The sequence below is a fragment of the Scyliorhinus torazame genome, chromosome 17 (genome assembly GCF_047496885.1).
Source record: "Scyliorhinus torazame isolate Kashiwa2021f chromosome 17, sScyTor2.1, whole genome shotgun sequence".
Classification (NCBI taxonomy): Eukaryota; Metazoa; Chordata; class Chondrichthyes; order Carcharhiniformes; family Scyliorhinidae; genus Scyliorhinus; species Scyliorhinus torazame.
The window spans coordinates 171,077,852-171,094,346 of record NC_092723.1 but is presented as its reverse complement, the minus strand read 5'-3'; the positions used below and the strand labels follow the sequence as shown (position 1 = coordinate 171,094,346).

Below are 16,495 nucleotides of genomic sequence, written 5' to 3'. Positions count from 1 at the left end.
CTCTCTCTCTTTGGTCCCCCTCCTCTCTCTCTTTGCTTCCCTCTCCTCTCTCTCTTTGCTTCCCTCGCCTCTCTCTCTTTGCTTCCCTCTCTCTCATTCTGGGACCTCACCCCTGCCTGCCTGTTTGTGTGCACCTGCAGGCTGCGCACACACTTTCTACACTTGCTTCGGACCATACACTGCAAGCGGAGACCTTCAAACAAATAAAGAGCATGTCACTTGTAGTAAGAAAGTTGTTTTTAATTTTCCTTCATGAAATTTCAATTCTCTTCATGATACAAAAAACTTTAAATATGATACAAAACTCACCGTTGCCCCCCAAAAAAGAAAACAGTCTCTTTTGCACGCACACATACATACAAATAAAGGCTGGTGCACAATGCATCTTCTGACAAAAACAGTCCACACCAGTTAACATAAACTAAAGGATCGCGGAACAGAGTCACTGTCCTTATTGCAAGGACAATGACAATGCTTTGGTCATCCTTTAAAAAAGATACAAAACCTGAATGTAGAAGTCAGGTCACATTATTGATAATAAGTCATTAGATTTACTTGAAATACAACTGATGTAATATGCACACGTGTATATTTATATATATTTATATATATAAATATATATATATATATATAATATATATTAAAAAGAAATAGTGCTGAACAGTGATTATTTTGTTTGGAATCCAAAATAAACAATTCATGTAGCTGGCATAAGGCAGCTTCCAGTCTTGGCTGCTGCTCTTAAGCCATCAGTGGTACAGGACTGGCTTGAAATGTAACTCGTGAAACTGTTGACACCGATAGAAGGTTCGAAATGCAATCAAACCCTATTTAATTCTCAAAAACACAAAAAACCCGACTAAAACATTTAATGAAACATTGGCTTGTGTTTGTACAGTTAAAACAAACTACTTTCTACATAAAGACTTTTTTTTTTTTAAAGTTGTCTTGTACCACATGAAGATTGGAGCTCTCGGATCAGTATGGCTTGCAAATGTCGCATCTGGTCACGGAGTTATCTGGAAGATACCACTTTGTTCATCCAACATGCTTCATGTCACCATGTGTCTGGGACTTCAAACAACTTGGCCTGGGTATTTACACTGCTGCCTATTTCAAAAACAAATAGTAAAGATAAGGTTTGTATGCAGTACAACATCTGTGTTAGGAAAACTTTGCCAGTTAAATATGTCGTACTAAACATTGGTAAACAGGCACGGTACTGAAAATGCCATAGTACAAACCATGAGTAAATAGAGCAACACTGTACAAGGTCAGATCATCCTTACATTTTGTTAAGCCTTTAAAAAACACAGACAAACAGAAGTAAATTCTCCATGAAACTGTAATTGATTGCCTATAAATAGACTATTACTCTGTATTTCAGACAATTACAAATGCGGCCATACATAATGCCTACACTTGCGCTAAGGGCCGGAAACGGCATTTCGTTGAAGCTCACAGCATTATAGGTGCATTGGCTAAGTTTCAAACACTTATCATGCAAGCCAAAAGAGAAAGTCCATCAATCTTGGTCACATCCCTTCACCACAACCCACCCCACTTTTTCTTCCCCAATTAAGGGGCCATTTAGCACAGCCGAACCACCTACCCTGTACCTCTTTGGGTTGTGGGGGGAGAGACCCATTGCATTCACGGGGAGTATGTGCAAACTCCACACAGGGTGATCCGGAGCAAGGATTGAACCCGGGTCCTCGGCACAGTGAGACAGCACTGCGAACCACTGCACCACTAAGCCGTCCCCACCCCATCCCACTTTTAGTTCAAATTCCTCCTGCCAATCCTCAAAACATAGAATTCTTTCATGGTATGTGGGCAACATGAGCTAGGCCAACATTTATTGCCCATCCCCAATTGCCCTTGTGGAGGTGGTGGTGAGCTTTCTTGAACCGCTGTTGTCCATGGGGTGTAGGCACGCCCACAGCGTTATTGGGAAAGGAATTCCAGAATTTTGACCCAGCAACATTGAAGGAGCGGCAATACATTTCCAAGTTAGGATGGTGTAAACTTCCAGGTGGTGGTGTTCCATGTATCTGCTGTCCTTGTCCTTCTAGATGGTAGTGGTCATGGGTTGGAAGGTGCCGCCTAAGCGCCTTGATGAGTTCCTGCAGTGCATCTTGCAGGTGGTACACATGGCTGCCACTATGCGTCGTTGGTGGAGGGAGTGAATATTTGTGGATGGGGTGCCAAACAAGCAGGCTTTGTTCTGGATGGTGATAAGCTTTAAAAAAAATAAATTTAGAGTACCCAATTCTTTTTTCCCCCAATTAAGGGGCAATTTAGCATGGCCAATCTACCTACCCCGCAAATGCCTTTAAATGTTAAGGGGTCCCACAGAACAGCAAGAGCCCTCCAATACCCTGGTTATTCTTTACATGTGGCTGTGTGAACAATGCCACTTAGCCACTGCACTTGCACTTCACAGCTGTCACCAGATACTATTCGAGCAGGGATCTCGGAATTGTTATCTTCCTTGGTTTGGCGGAAGTAGCATCAACAGCATAATCTCCACTGTCCTACCAACGGAGATTGATTGACAGCACACACCCAGGTCTGAATCCAAGAGAAATGTTCATGGCTCGTTTGGCAGCACTCTCACCTAGGAATCAAACAGTCACAGGTTCAAACCTCACTCCAGAGACTTTTGGATGGTGTCCTGTCTGCCCTCTTTGATGGGTGTAAAAATTCCCATGCATTATTCTTAAGAACAGGAACGTTCTACACCCTGACCAATATTTATTTCTCAACCAACATCACAAAACAGGTTTGTTGGTCTTTATCCTATTCCTGTTTATGAATCATTGCTGCTTACAGACTGGCTAGTGACTATATTTCTCAAGTCCTTCATCAACTGTATAGCATTTTAGGATTTCCTGGGCTTATGAAAAGCTCTATAGAAACCAAAGTCTTTCTTTCTCCTCTGGATGACTCATCAGTACTTCTCCATTCAGCACATTTCCCTACAGAGCCATCAAGAAAACAAGAGTTTGACATTTTCTACACAGTTCTAAACTATTCAACTCAATAACAAATTTTTAAAACTTTTGAAACAGTTTGGGTGTTTTGAAAAACAAGCAAACTTATTTCTGCTCTTGCGGGAAAAGCTCAGAGCACACGCTAATCTTAACAATACAAATTTGGAAAAATGGCATGGTGTGCAAAATTGGCTACAGTCTGACAGAGATATAATGAATTCTATAAAGAAAGACAAAATTATTTTCAACGCATGCAAGCCTCATAAAAGACTCAAAGCAAATGATTCTTACACTCAAGTGTGATGCAGGGCACACAGTATCAGTTCATTAAGCCTTCAATGTCCCCATTCTCACTGAAGCAAAATATTTCACGAGGTTGGTGGTGGAGTACTTGTTAGAGAACTAGGCCGGAGTCATCGTCACTTTGATCTAGTCACTAATTATGACATGGGCTGATTCGCCTTGCTTCCTTACGACATTTGTTTTTCCTGTATCATGACCATAGACCACGCAACCAAGACGTTAAATTAACTTTTCCATTGATTCCTTTGCACAGCCTGTCGGCAAAGGCAATGAACTGGATCTTCACTTGTGATGGCCAACTTTACAACTATTGCTACAATGGTGAAAAAGTTAGATGTCAACGCAAGGTTCATCATTTTTATTCTGCACTACTAGTGTGAAAAAAGGCATGTATTTTCCTACAAGCGGATGTCCTACGTACTCATCTAAAGGCTGCAGTCTGAAGGAGATGGGAGGATTCAGCTATTTTTGAAAATAAAAAAAATGATAAATTAAAAAAACATTTAGAGTGCCCATCATTTTTTCCAATTAAGGGGCAATTTAGTGTGGCCAATCCATCTAACCCGCACATCTTTGGGCTGTGGGGGCGAAACCCACACAAACATGGGGAGAATGTGCAAACTCCACATGGACAGTGGCCCAGAACCGGGATAGAACCTGGGACCTCGGTGCTGTGAGACAGCAATGCTAACCCTGTGCCACTGTGCTGCTCTAAAAATAAATGATTAATGAAAGAGGTGGACTGAACATGAATCCATTGAAAAATCCATGCAATCCCTACAGTGCAGAAGGAAGCCAGTCTAGCGAGTCTGTAATGACTCTCCAAAAGAGCACTCTATCTAGGGCCATTCACCCGTCCTATCCCAGTAACCCTGCGCATTAGCCAATCCACCTAACCTGCACATCTTTGGATGTGGGAGGAAACCGGAGCACCCGGAGGAAAAGAACATACAAACTCCACATGGAGTCACCCAAGACTGGAATCGAACGAGGGTCCCTGGCGCTGTGAGGCAGCAGTGCTAACCACTGTGCCGCCCCCTTGGAATAAATATAATCCTGGGCAGTAATTTGTATGTGTGCATGCTGAATTAGGAAGTGTGCACACTGATATGAAGATGGTTCTGATGGAACCAGTCTTCAGCTACTCGAGAGGATCGTAAATAGTCCACAAGAGAGAGGATTGTAATCCTTATGCAAAAGCGAACCCTTTTTTATTCCGTATTTCAGGTTCTCAGCTTGCACACCTCACATTAGCGACCAATGAAAACATAATAAAGAGTTATTTCAATTTTTTCCTTTGGAAAAAAAGGCACAGAATCAAGTTGAACAGCACAAAATTAGTCTCATTAAAAGTCTGGTCTCCCCTAGCAGTTGAAAACTTTTGTGAACCCCGACTTTAAAGCAAGGATACTGGAGCCCTGTGAAATTGTAACCTAGCTTTGCACAGATAATTTCTCACAATATTTATTCTTCCATATATTAAACTGTCCCCTTCATATTGGGGGATTAAGGTCTGGTAGCATCCTTTTGTCTGATCCAGAAGCTCGGAGCTCAAGCCCCGCCCCAGGACCTGATGGGCGTGCAAGGTGTACATAATCTTACTAAACAGTTATCAACCTGTAAATCCTTCCAATTTGCCTACGACATACAGCAAGGGATTCCTGGCTAGCCATCAGAAGAACGCAATGACAAACAACTGCAGTACCTTGCCAAGCATAACCATGGCCCAACACAGAATGTCTACGTCACTCATGCCCTTTTCGGCTAGTACCTAAAGACAGAGATGTTGGGGCAATGGGTGGAAACCTTTACATATAGATTGAAAACCAGCCTACTTCCAAATATCATTGTAATGATGGGTCAGCACACAAGTTCAATTGATCAGCTTCTCTTTATCAAAGTCTTGTTAAAGTTTCTCCTGCAGAAGGATGTTAGTTACTGTGCACAGATTATAGGGCAGGCTCAAAAACCTTTTCCATCTGCTAGACTGAAAGCCAAATTGGGACAAAAGGGTTTCCTACCAGTCAGTGTTATACTCTGCTGTTTTATACTTTGCAGCGAGTTGGCCATTTGCATTCATTGGCATTTATGAGAATTGCTAAATATTTATTCCATTGTGCATTCAAGTACAACCATAGCATTCCACTCTCAATTCCTCAGAAGCACTCAATGCACTTTCAGGAACTTAGCTCTGTTGTAACTAAGTACAGGTTTTCAAGATATCCAAAGTATATACCAACTTTAAACCAACATGCCTGACAATTGGTTGAAATAAAGAACAGAAGATTCCGTTTCATTTGCAAGTTTCAGTGGCAAACACACCCTTGTAAAGTTACATCACCACACTTAACATGGGTATTAAGGAAGCATATGGGCATTTAAAATAAAATCATTTGCTCCACATAAAACAGATTATGCATTACCTACTAATTCAAGGCATTAGGTAATTTTAAGGTCAAAGATGAAAATACCACCTGACATTGGATACGGTTAACTTTAATAAGTTCATAGGTCATAAAAGTTACAGTGCAGGAGGCCGCCATTCGGCCCATCGAGTCTGCACAGGCCATTGGAAAGGTCACCCTATCTAAGCCCACACCTCCACCCTATCCCCGTAACCCCATCTAATCTTTTTGGACACGAAGGGACAATTTAGCATGGCCAATCCACCTAACCTGCACATCTTTGGGCTGTGGGAGGAAACTGGAGTACCCGGAGGAAACCCATGCAGACTCCGCACAGACAGTGACCCAAGCTGGGAATCGAACCTGGGACCCTGGAGCTGTGAAGCAACTGTGCTAACCACTGTGCTACCGTGCCGCCCTAGTTCTCAGCTAGTGGGGCATGGATTTATCTTCTCTAGAGGCACACATCAACAGTCAGGGTCTCAAACAAATCCTGTTCGACCGGTTGGAAGCAAGATACAAAGAACAAATTAAGATAGTTTCTTTCTCAAAACTATTCAAAGCAAAAGCATGTGGGGAATCAAGAGGCATTAACCAACATTCCCAGACAACTGCTAACCATTTCAAATAAGGAATTCAAAGGATGTTTAAAATTGCTTTGAAATAAAGAGCGGAAAATTCCATTTCATTTGCCAGTTTCAGTGGCAAAGACACCCTTGTAAAGTTACATCACCACACTTAACATGAGTATTAAGGAATTGTATCCAAGTAAAGCTGGATCAGAATAGCATACCCCGAGAAAAAATGCAGAGTGAGAAATCTCAAAGAGGGCAACAAGTATGGCGGTGAAGAAAGTGGGCCCTCATTTGAAGAATTGCAAATCATAGAATCCCTACAGTGCAGAAGGAGGCCTTTTGACCCATCGAGTCCGCAGCGACCCTTCGAAAGAACACCCCACCCAAAACAATTCCCCACCCTATCCCCGTAACCCCATCCAAACATTGGACATTAAGGAGCAATTTAGCATGACCAATCCACCTAACCTGCACATCTTTAAATTGTAATTTGTTTTAAAAATATATAGTACAAGTAATTTCATCCCCTTTCCATGACTGCAAAAGTTAACCCCATCTTATTAACAGCATCCCAAAAACATAAAGTACTTTCCAGGTGTATACATGAAAAGAACACCACAAGAATGAAGTTGAACGACATTGGGGGGGGGAAAAAACACCACCCAAGGTAGATGATTGATATTTCCTTACTGGATTACTTGACAGACTAGAGGGGCTTTGTGACTTTCCCTGAAAATCTGTGTCAAGGAGTAATGTTACAAAATTCAATACCTCAGCTGAAGTATGTGCCAACAGCAACACTTGTCAACACAAAGGATTGGTGCAAGCAACAATCTTAAGAAGATAAGATTGCCATGGCTCTTGTCAAAGTGACAATTTCAGGAGATCCCTTACCTACAAGATAGCAAAAGCGCAACAGAATGTTATAAGTAGTCCAGTATGGAGTGCACTAGACATCCTGCCAACAAGTTGGTTTTCTGTTTGCTCATTTTCTCCTTACTGAAACAAAACTACATAAGCCAGCTTTGTCCAATGCAGTGAAGTTCACAGGACACATCCGAAGTAACAAATTTGTGGAATATCGAACCAAGATCCTTGAGCGAGGAGTGGGTGGGGGGGGAAAAAAAAACAAAAAAACAGATTTCACTGGACTCCAGAACCAGATTTATTTTGTATCGTATCCATGCAGTAGCTAACCATTCCAGTCATCCGACTAAATTGGCATTGCTCATTAGTACTTACCATGAAAATGTCCAAGACAGACTTCCCACAAATTGGTAATCTTGGCTTATTTCCTCGAGTTCAAGGACTGAAGAAATTTGGTAAGGAAACTTGTGAAGATTCTATATATTACAGCCAGCACCTGGTGGGAGCAATTCCTCCCTCCAATCACACCTTTTCCCAAGATGATGATGGTTCGGGTCAGCTAAGCTCTTCAAGTATCTGGCTCAAGTGACCATCCTGCATTTACAGACCCAAACCGCCAAATGCAGATCAAGTATTCAACTTCCTTAAAGTCTAATCCTGATTTTCTTTCACACAGCACATTCTTACTTGGGATTAGTTTGCAGGAATCTAAAGAAAGAACAACACGGATAGTTTTCCCCTCTGTAGCCCATGAATGTTGAGATTAATTGCAGTGTGCCCATTATCATTCTGGCTGAACTCAGCCACCCAAATGACCCCACGGATCAAACACAAGACTTTTCTGACCAGTATGGTTCCGCATATTAACCACTGAGCTCTCTGCCTAATGGACAGTTGTAACACAGTCTTGCTCGCGAGGTTGAGTCGTGTCTATCTGACAAGGAATTGGCAATTAAATAGCCCCCCATACGTGGTAACGGCAATGTCCTAGACACAGTTGCAATCAGAGCTTCAATTTCCATTTTCTTTTATTTTCCAACATTATTGAATAAAAGTAAGATTTTTCACATGGTGTTGTCATCCATTTAATAATTCAAGACATGCCATTAGCCATTAACCACAGTGAATTTAGTCTGTTGGTGGCCACTGTTGGTGGTCACTTTTACCATCAACAAGTCTTCCCTTTACTGACCCCTATTCGGTTTTCAAATTTACTTAAGCATATTTCCAATGTTTGAGAGATGGACACCTCCCATGTGAATTATGCCCCAGAAGCTTGGATATCTTTTCCCAATGCTTAGCCAATTATTGTACGAGTGCATACAATCAACCCACCCTCTTCAAAAATGTTTAATGTCCAAGTTACAATGCCCTGAAACCGGCAAGGATCATGCAGTTTGCAGTTAAAGTCAGTTCTTTTGTGATGCTCACTAATAACACTGAGCCCAATAACTATTCCCAAGAGCAGATCATTATTCCTTGAAGTCACATTCAGCATTACTTGTCACACTGTACGCAATTATTTGTCCTGTTCTCACAGCCAGCATCATAGGCTGGAGATGATCATATTGAGCTCAGTGTTTTTAAAAAATAAATTTAGAGTACTCAATTCTTTTTTCCAATTAAGGGGAAATTTAGTGTGGCCAATCCACCTAACCTGCACATCTGTGGGTTGTGGGGGTGAAACCCACACAGACACGGGGAGTAGGTGCAAACCCCACACAGGCAGTGACCCAGGGCCTGGATCGAACCCAGGTCCTCAGTGCCTTAGGCAGCAGTGCTAACCACTGTCGCCCTGAGCTAAGTGCTGTTAATGTCCACAGCAGTGCCCATTAATTTCAGAGTCAAGGAATGGGGTGTAAACATCTAGGACCATGTGCTAGCCTTTACATCCTCTGCAGAGAGAGCAGGAAGTATCAGACCACGTAGAACAGAATAAGTGGACATGTATAACAGAAAAAAAATATCCTTTGAAGTCACTTATACATCCCGATCACGCAAAATATGAAAACTTATAATATATACCTCTTCCTCACGAGCAAACAATGTGACAATGGAGAAGGACAATGTCATGGAATACAATGCATCCAAAGTAATGGGGGAATCATTTGACTATTGATTTTTCCTTTAGGTTATTCCAATTCAGGGATGAACACTCCGAGGATATAAAGCCAAGATATTCTCCTAACTTCAACTATCTGTAAGTTTTCTATCCTGCTTAGAGATTTGTTTAGTGATCCATTCCGCAGATTTAAAAAAAAAATAAGCAAAAGGCTTAAGTCAATTCTTTAAAAAATAAATAAATTTTAGACTACCCAATTAATTTTTTCCCCCCAATTAAGGGGCAATTTAGCGTAGCCAATCCACCTAACTTGCACACCTTTGGGTCGTGGGGGCAAAACCCACGCAAACACGGGGAGAATGTGCAAACTCCACACAGACTGTGGCCCAGAGCTGGGATCGAACCTGGGACCTCGGCGCCGTGAGGCAGCAGGGCTAACCCACTGCGCCACCGTGCTGCCCTGGCTTAAGTCAATTCTTGATCACCTGCTTATTATTTTTACTTTTCAGCAGCATTTTAAATACTTGCAACAGTTAAATGCATAAACATGCTGGGCTGGATTTTATCATCTATTTATAATCAGTGGACAGAAATATCCATGAACGGAACTTGCCTTCCGTTGAAAACAGCAGCATGACAGTTTTGTAACTACCAATGGCTACATCTTAACGTTTCCTTCACTACCCTTGCCTAAACGCACTGAACCTGAAAGGTTCCCATGTTTTCAAGCGGCACATTCATTTACCGGTTTTTTCCTGCTCCTCCTTTTTTTTCCGCGGTTTCTTGATTTTTCTGCTTTCCAGTAACGAATTGTCTATCCAGTCGCTTGCCGAATAATCACTCTCGCTATCTTTACTTGTAACCTCAACCTCTTCCATTTCATCAGATGCCGTCTCTTCCTGGATAGGGCTCATGCTTCTCTTTTCCACAATAGGACTGGTTCTAAAATGGAATGTAACAAAAAAATGTTACACAATACAGTAATATTGATCACTGCGCAGTGAAATTCTAACACTATGCACTGAATCTCATTTGTTTTCCAAGTATTAATTTCCTTCAGTTAGTTTCTGCTGAAAGAATTATTGCACAGTCATCGAGCGTGAGGCCAGCCGAAATTATCCCAACAGTGGTTTATTGAAAAGAATGGACACATCTGTAGTTGACAGTTCAATTAAATAAACCACTATGTAGATTAACTTATTTAAGTATTCATAAAATAAGCACTCACTAAATTAAAATAGGAACAAGGACAACAGTCAAGGACATCAGAAATCAGACTCAAAATGGGTCTTGATAAGTTTATTTGGCGTAAGATTCAAATCTTGGATAGATGTTTAGTGCCAAATAAAAGGTTCGACTTTGCAAGTGCCACATGAATTCAATGATTTGAATGATTCTCATTGAAAGAAAAGCAGTGGTTAAGCTGGCTTGAATGCCACACCCAAGTGGTCAAAGCTTCTAAGCAAAATACAAACTTTAAAAAAAAAAGTTGTAATCATAGAATTTACAGTGCAGAAGGAGGCCATTCGGCCCATCGAGTCTGCACCGGCTCTTGGAAAGTGCACCCTACCCAAGGTCAACACCTCCACCCTACCCCCATAACCCAGTAACCCCACCCAACACTAAGGGCAATTTTGGACACTAAGGGCAATTTATCATGGCCAATCCACCTAACCTGCACATCTTTGGACTGTGGGAGGAAACCGGAGCACCCGGAGGAAACCCACGCACACACGGGGAGAACGTGCAGACTCCGCACAGACAGTGACCCAAGCCGGAATCGAACCTGGGACCCTGGAGCTGAGAAGCAATTGTGCTATCCACAATGCTACCGTGCTGCCCCCTGGTAAAAACTGGTAAAAGGCGGAAGCCTCAAAATGTTAGGCCAGTAAAAGACCTAAACCTTGAGTGATTAGATGAACCCTCTTAATAACCAAACTGTTGAATTTTAACACCAACAACTCCATTTGCCTGGAATAAATTTTCAATACAGGATACGAGGGCCAATTGGTGCGCAAAGAAATACGACCTGAGAGCTAGTTTGCTTTAGCCACTCATGTAGGACACAAGGACATCTAATTAAAAATTTGTGAACTTCTTGATCCAGGAAATTAAGGGGTCATTTCAAGTTCTGGCTTAACTGCTTTGACTTAAACAAACACATGGCAATCTTTTGCACTGAAATATTGCTAATTTGGGAATCACTTCATTTGTTGAGTTAATTCATGACAGGGGTCCATTGGGTGATACATCTTCCTGCAATCAGTGCAACATTCCCTAATCCCGTGATGAGGTTTTGTTAATATTGGCAGGTGGGAGGCATCCCTATTGCAAACCAAACTGCTCAAAATCTGTCTCTATAGATGGGAGCAGGTGAATTCTTTATCTTGTGACGATGAACAAATCATCTCCATGAGAAATGTCAGACACTTGGAAAAGCAAGAGGATGATGCAGCACTCCATGCATTTGTTGAGCAACTGCCAGTACAAGTACTGCTCACCTCCTGGCTGCCCTAGATATTCCGAGACGATGATTGCCTATTGTGTGAGGAGGTTGGAATGGTCTCATGAGCATTCTTGTATTTGATGCCACAAAAACACATACCAAATATCAATCCCTTGATTCATAAGCAGCATCGAACACAGTTGGCACAAAGACATTCTGGCTCTGGTGCCTCTCATCAGCTTCCAAGCCAGCTTAAAGCACCAATTCCTATATTACTTCACAGTACTGCTGGAGTCATATATAAACTAACTGGATAATTTGCATCATCACAGCAGCATATGATGTGTAAAGATCGAAGCGTTTGGTTCCCACAGGTTAGAAACGTCAATAAACTGGTAACATGCCCCTAGATAGTACTCTTTTTCAGGATTCAGAGGATAGCAATTATGTCGGATTCCTTATTTAAATTATTCTGCTCGCCTCCACTCTGTACAGTAGAGCACTGAACTGAAAAATTCCATTGCCTTCAATATTATTGATTGTTTTTCTAAAGTACTCAATCATACATTCATGCACAGCTAACTGATTCCAATTAGGATGGGGAAGGGCAAATTTAGCAGAAACTTGCAAGTGTTCTAATTCTGGGAGAACAGCATCCAAATTAGTTTAATGGAAATGCTCCTCTGGCCTCCAGGGATGGCTTTACTTGTAAAGCAAACTGCTTTCGTGGAAAGTAATTAGACACCAGTGGCATTTTGTTTAACAGATGCCCAAGTAACCCATACGAATAACTATTTATGACATTTGTTACAACTGCAGCTTTTGTGCATACATGTCAAAATGAAAACCGATAATTTAATCTAAAGATCAGACTGCATCTTATAATTTAAAAACTTGATGGCTACTTTTAGTGGTTTAATTGTTAGCCGGTTCCTCGGACCCATTTTCCTTTATGAACAATCAGTCGACCAGGCCACCAACAGAGTCATGCTGACAGCTAACAGAAATATATATTTGGCAACCAAGAGGTTAAATTCTGGAGTTTGAAACAAGACTTGGAGACCTTCTAAATTTGATCAGATAAAAGACTTATCTCTCACTGCTAGCAGGAGACAATGTATTAAAATATGCTGCACTGATAAGTGAACCAGAAGATTCTTGGAACAGAATCTGCCTAGTCAGAAACCAGAGCTCACCAAGACTTTCAGAAATGTATAAACTAATTATTGCTTTGCTCATTGCATCTATTGTTACATATTTTACATTTTAGCATGCTCGCAAAATGTTTTCACACTGCCATTTCAATGTAAATATACTTGTTTTGGTTTGTAAATTTGCCATCTATTTGGAATTATTGACCACCTTGAAGAGTTTAGTGGAAGGAGATTACTTTAATCCACAAGGAATAGAAGCTCGACAGTGTTGCCTCACAGCGCTGAGGATCCGGGTTCGATCCCGGCCCCAGGTCACTGTCTGTGTGGAGTTTGCACATTCTCCCAGTGTCTGTGTGGGTCTCACCCCCACAACCCAAAAGATGCATGGTAGGTGGATTTCCCACACTAAATTGCCCCTTAATTGGATAAAAAAAGAATTGGATACTTTAAAAGAAAAGCTGGAGTAATCTGTGGGTCCCAACAGTAACCTCGAGGTCTGCCCCGCACCGAACTCACCCCCTCCTGCAAGACCCTCTCGGAAACCCCTTAGAGCACTTTACCTGCTTGCGGTAAGGCTTCCTCTGTTGTCAGCTGGCGGTCTCTGGCTTTTCCAACTTCCTTTCCTACTTGCCGGCCTGCTGCTAGTTTCCACCCGTTTAGGGTGGACAACTGACCAGGTGAGGTATAGGGAGTTCAAATACCCTGGCCGTCAAATTTAGGCCAGCTAATGTGTTTACAAATTGTTGCTGCACCCATCCACTGGGTAAAACAAAAAAAGGAGCAAGGTATGAAATCTTTCACCACAGCTAAAAGACCTCATACCCCAAAGAAATGGAAAGAATAGTTACAGGAATCAAATCAGCAACATATAATTCTACTTGGCTGACCTATAATGTTAAACAGGGCAGAACACAGCTGGCACGGTGGTGCAGTGGTTAGCACTGCTGCCTCACTGCGGCGTGGACTCGGGGTAGATCCCAGCCCCGGTTCACTTTTCCTGTGGAGTTTGCACATTCTCCCCATGTCTGCGTGGGTCTCATGTACTCACAACCCAAAAAGATGTGCAGGTTAGGTGAATTGGCCACACTAAATTGCCCCTTGATTGGAAAACTTTAAAACAAAACTTTGTGGAATATCATAGAGGCAACTGGGATGCATTCACAATGAAATAAATGGTCAAAGTCTCTGCTGCCGAACTCTATAACATATACTATTGGGTACTCTATTTATATTAAAAAAAACAGGGCAGAACTGGTTTCCAGGAACAATTTGTTGCAGGGTTTTCCTCGAGAAGGTATGAAACAGCAGTCAAAAACGTACAGAGAGGAGAGGAGAGAGACGCACTTAAGTGTCTCAGAATGAATAGATCAGTTGTTTAGATCACGGCAGATCTGGATCTCAGCATCTATTGGCCCTGGTTCTGTATAAAAGTCTATCAACATCCATTTTGAAATTTTCAACTGACCCTGGCCTCAGCAGCTTTTAGAGGGAGAGTGTTAGAAATTTCAATTGCCCTCTGTGAAATACTATTTCATAACATCACCCCTGAACAGTCCAGCTCTAACTTTAAGGTTATGTCCTCTTATTCTGGACTCTTGCCGGAGGAAATAGTTCCTCCATCTAATCTATCAAATTTGTTAATCAGCTTAAACACTTCTTTAGATCAACCCTAAATTTTATACACCGAAGGGAATACAATTTCCCTTGTATTCTATGCAACTTGTCCTCTTAACATAGTCCTCATAATATAACCCTCTTAGGAAATCATAAAGATCAGTTCAATAGACAATTGTGGGTACATTGTGAGTGAAGGCAGAGTTGTTTCAAGTTTAGCAAATTAAAAACTTGACATGGACAACCAGGGCTATTGAAGAGCGGAGAACTGAAAAATGATAGATCAAATAAGCGTAGCAAGACTTTGGAAACAAACAAAAAAAATTGGTCGGATAATGGGTAACCAGAATGTGTGAATGATGTACCCAACCTTTGAATTGGACGTTCAAGCGGAAAGTTTAAATCAGTAATCTTGGGGGAAAAGAGAAAAAAAACAGGAGGTAAGTTTGAAGGCCCAGGATGGAATCTAACCCAGATTTTTAGATTCAGGGAGTGGTACAAATATATTGTACAAGTGACTGTCACTTGATCAGTTCACTCAGCATTAGGAAAAATGTGTTTCCTGCACCAACTTGGAATCCATTTCTCCTCAGTATACACTTGTGTATTAGACAGAATGGGCGAAACGTTGAACTTTCTCTGGCCGATATCAGGCTGGCCACTCATTACACACTCCAATGGGAAGATTAATGCAAGGCTTACAACCCATGGTTAGTCAAATATTCTACGTTTGACGTCCCTGCTGAGGTCAAAAGGTCCAATGAGCAATATACGTCATAAGTACCAAATATCCCAATAGATTCTCTCAATGGAATCCATCAGGAAAATGCAACTGTGTTGATGGTTCAAATTGTTGACAAATAAAGTTTTATTTAAACACTTGTCCCAAATTGAATGTGTGTGTGTCAGAGGGCTCATGTTCATTTACTTTGTTTTGTCCCATTCTTTGCCTTAATGGTTTTCCCTCCCAAAATAAGAAACGGCTCAATAAAACTCCAACCAACGTGTGCAAAATGTAGAACGCAAAAATAATTTAAATAGGCTTCTGCGCCAATAGCTGTTATATAGCTGTTTACAAATAGCTGTTTAATTTATATATTGGGAAATTTAACTATTTACAGTTGTAATTTTATTAATGTATAAACTTTAGAGCTTTCACAGAATGCTTTCACTTTAGCTTACAGAACAGAAATATGAATTTCAAGATTATAAGAAATATTCTATAACTCAACTCCAATTAACATTTTTCCTTAACGAAAAATCAATGCAAAGATTTTAAAACAACCAGTACTGCATTGTTTACTCGCAACTGTGGATTCGCTCTGGAATACAGTTGTCTTTTCAATTTGGTAACACTCACCTGCTGAAATCAAACATCTGGCTAAGGGAAGGCTGGGGAGCGTACTGCGTCTTTAGCCTCTTCCTCTCCACTTCTCGCCAGCTTTCTTCCGTCCATTTCCGCTTGGTTTGCTTCTCCTCCTGCTTCTTGTCAACATACTCTGCATAGGTCTGGATTCGGTAACTCTCTGCATACCTGCTGGTGTTTACAGCTGAAATGAAGTACAGATGAGATAATTTGAAGAATCAGGTCTTAGAAGGATCAGGTCCAAAAAGTCATCAGATAGAGCATAGACAGGACAAGTTTTTAAAAATTCATCGTGAACTTTGACCGTTACCAATTCATGTCTAGATGGTAATTCCACAGCTTGCTGTGCATTATTATTTTCAGAAATGCTGTATTTTCAATGTATGTGCAAGTGCAAATAAATGACACTGTTATATTTAATCTGTTAGACATCATGAAGGCCTGCTCAATTTCTGCACACATTTTGCTGGCTGTTCTGTACCTCAGCCTATTACTTCTATTGCCTGTTCGCAATTCTCTTTGCTCTTCTCGGCTGTTTTCACCTCTTCCCATCACCCAGTCAATCTTTCAAACTTTCCCTCTCCCAAACTGTGCAACTCCCAAAATTTCTACTTCAACCCTCTATTATTCTTCCCCTGCTCCAACCCAGATTGGAATCCCTCTTAAATGAACCCACAGTTTCCCTCTTTGTCCCTCTCGACATCCTT

The 16,495-nt window shown here is 41.4% G+C and overlaps 1 protein-coding gene across 3 annotated transcripts in view; it reads right to left on the bottom strand.

Annotated features, from left to right (window-relative positions):
• Window positions 1-219: 219 nt before the first annotated feature.
• parn (poly(A)-specific ribonuclease (deadenylation nuclease)) overlaps window positions 220-16,495 on the bottom strand; it is a 153,535-nt gene continuing 137,259 nt past the window's right edge. For all 3 annotated transcript variants that reach the window (XM_072481641.1, XM_072481642.1, XM_072481643.1), the window contains 3 exons: window positions 15,783-15,972; window positions 9,954-10,150; window positions 220-1,110 (listed from right to left, as the gene is read on the bottom strand). In XM_072481641.1, coding sequence (XP_072337742.1) covers window positions 1,058-1,110; window positions 9,954-10,150; window positions 15,783-15,972 — 440 coding nt within the window. In that variant the 3' untranslated portion in view covers window positions 220-1,057. The remainder of the gene's footprint in view (window positions 1,111-9,953; window positions 10,151-15,782; window positions 15,973-16,495) is intronic.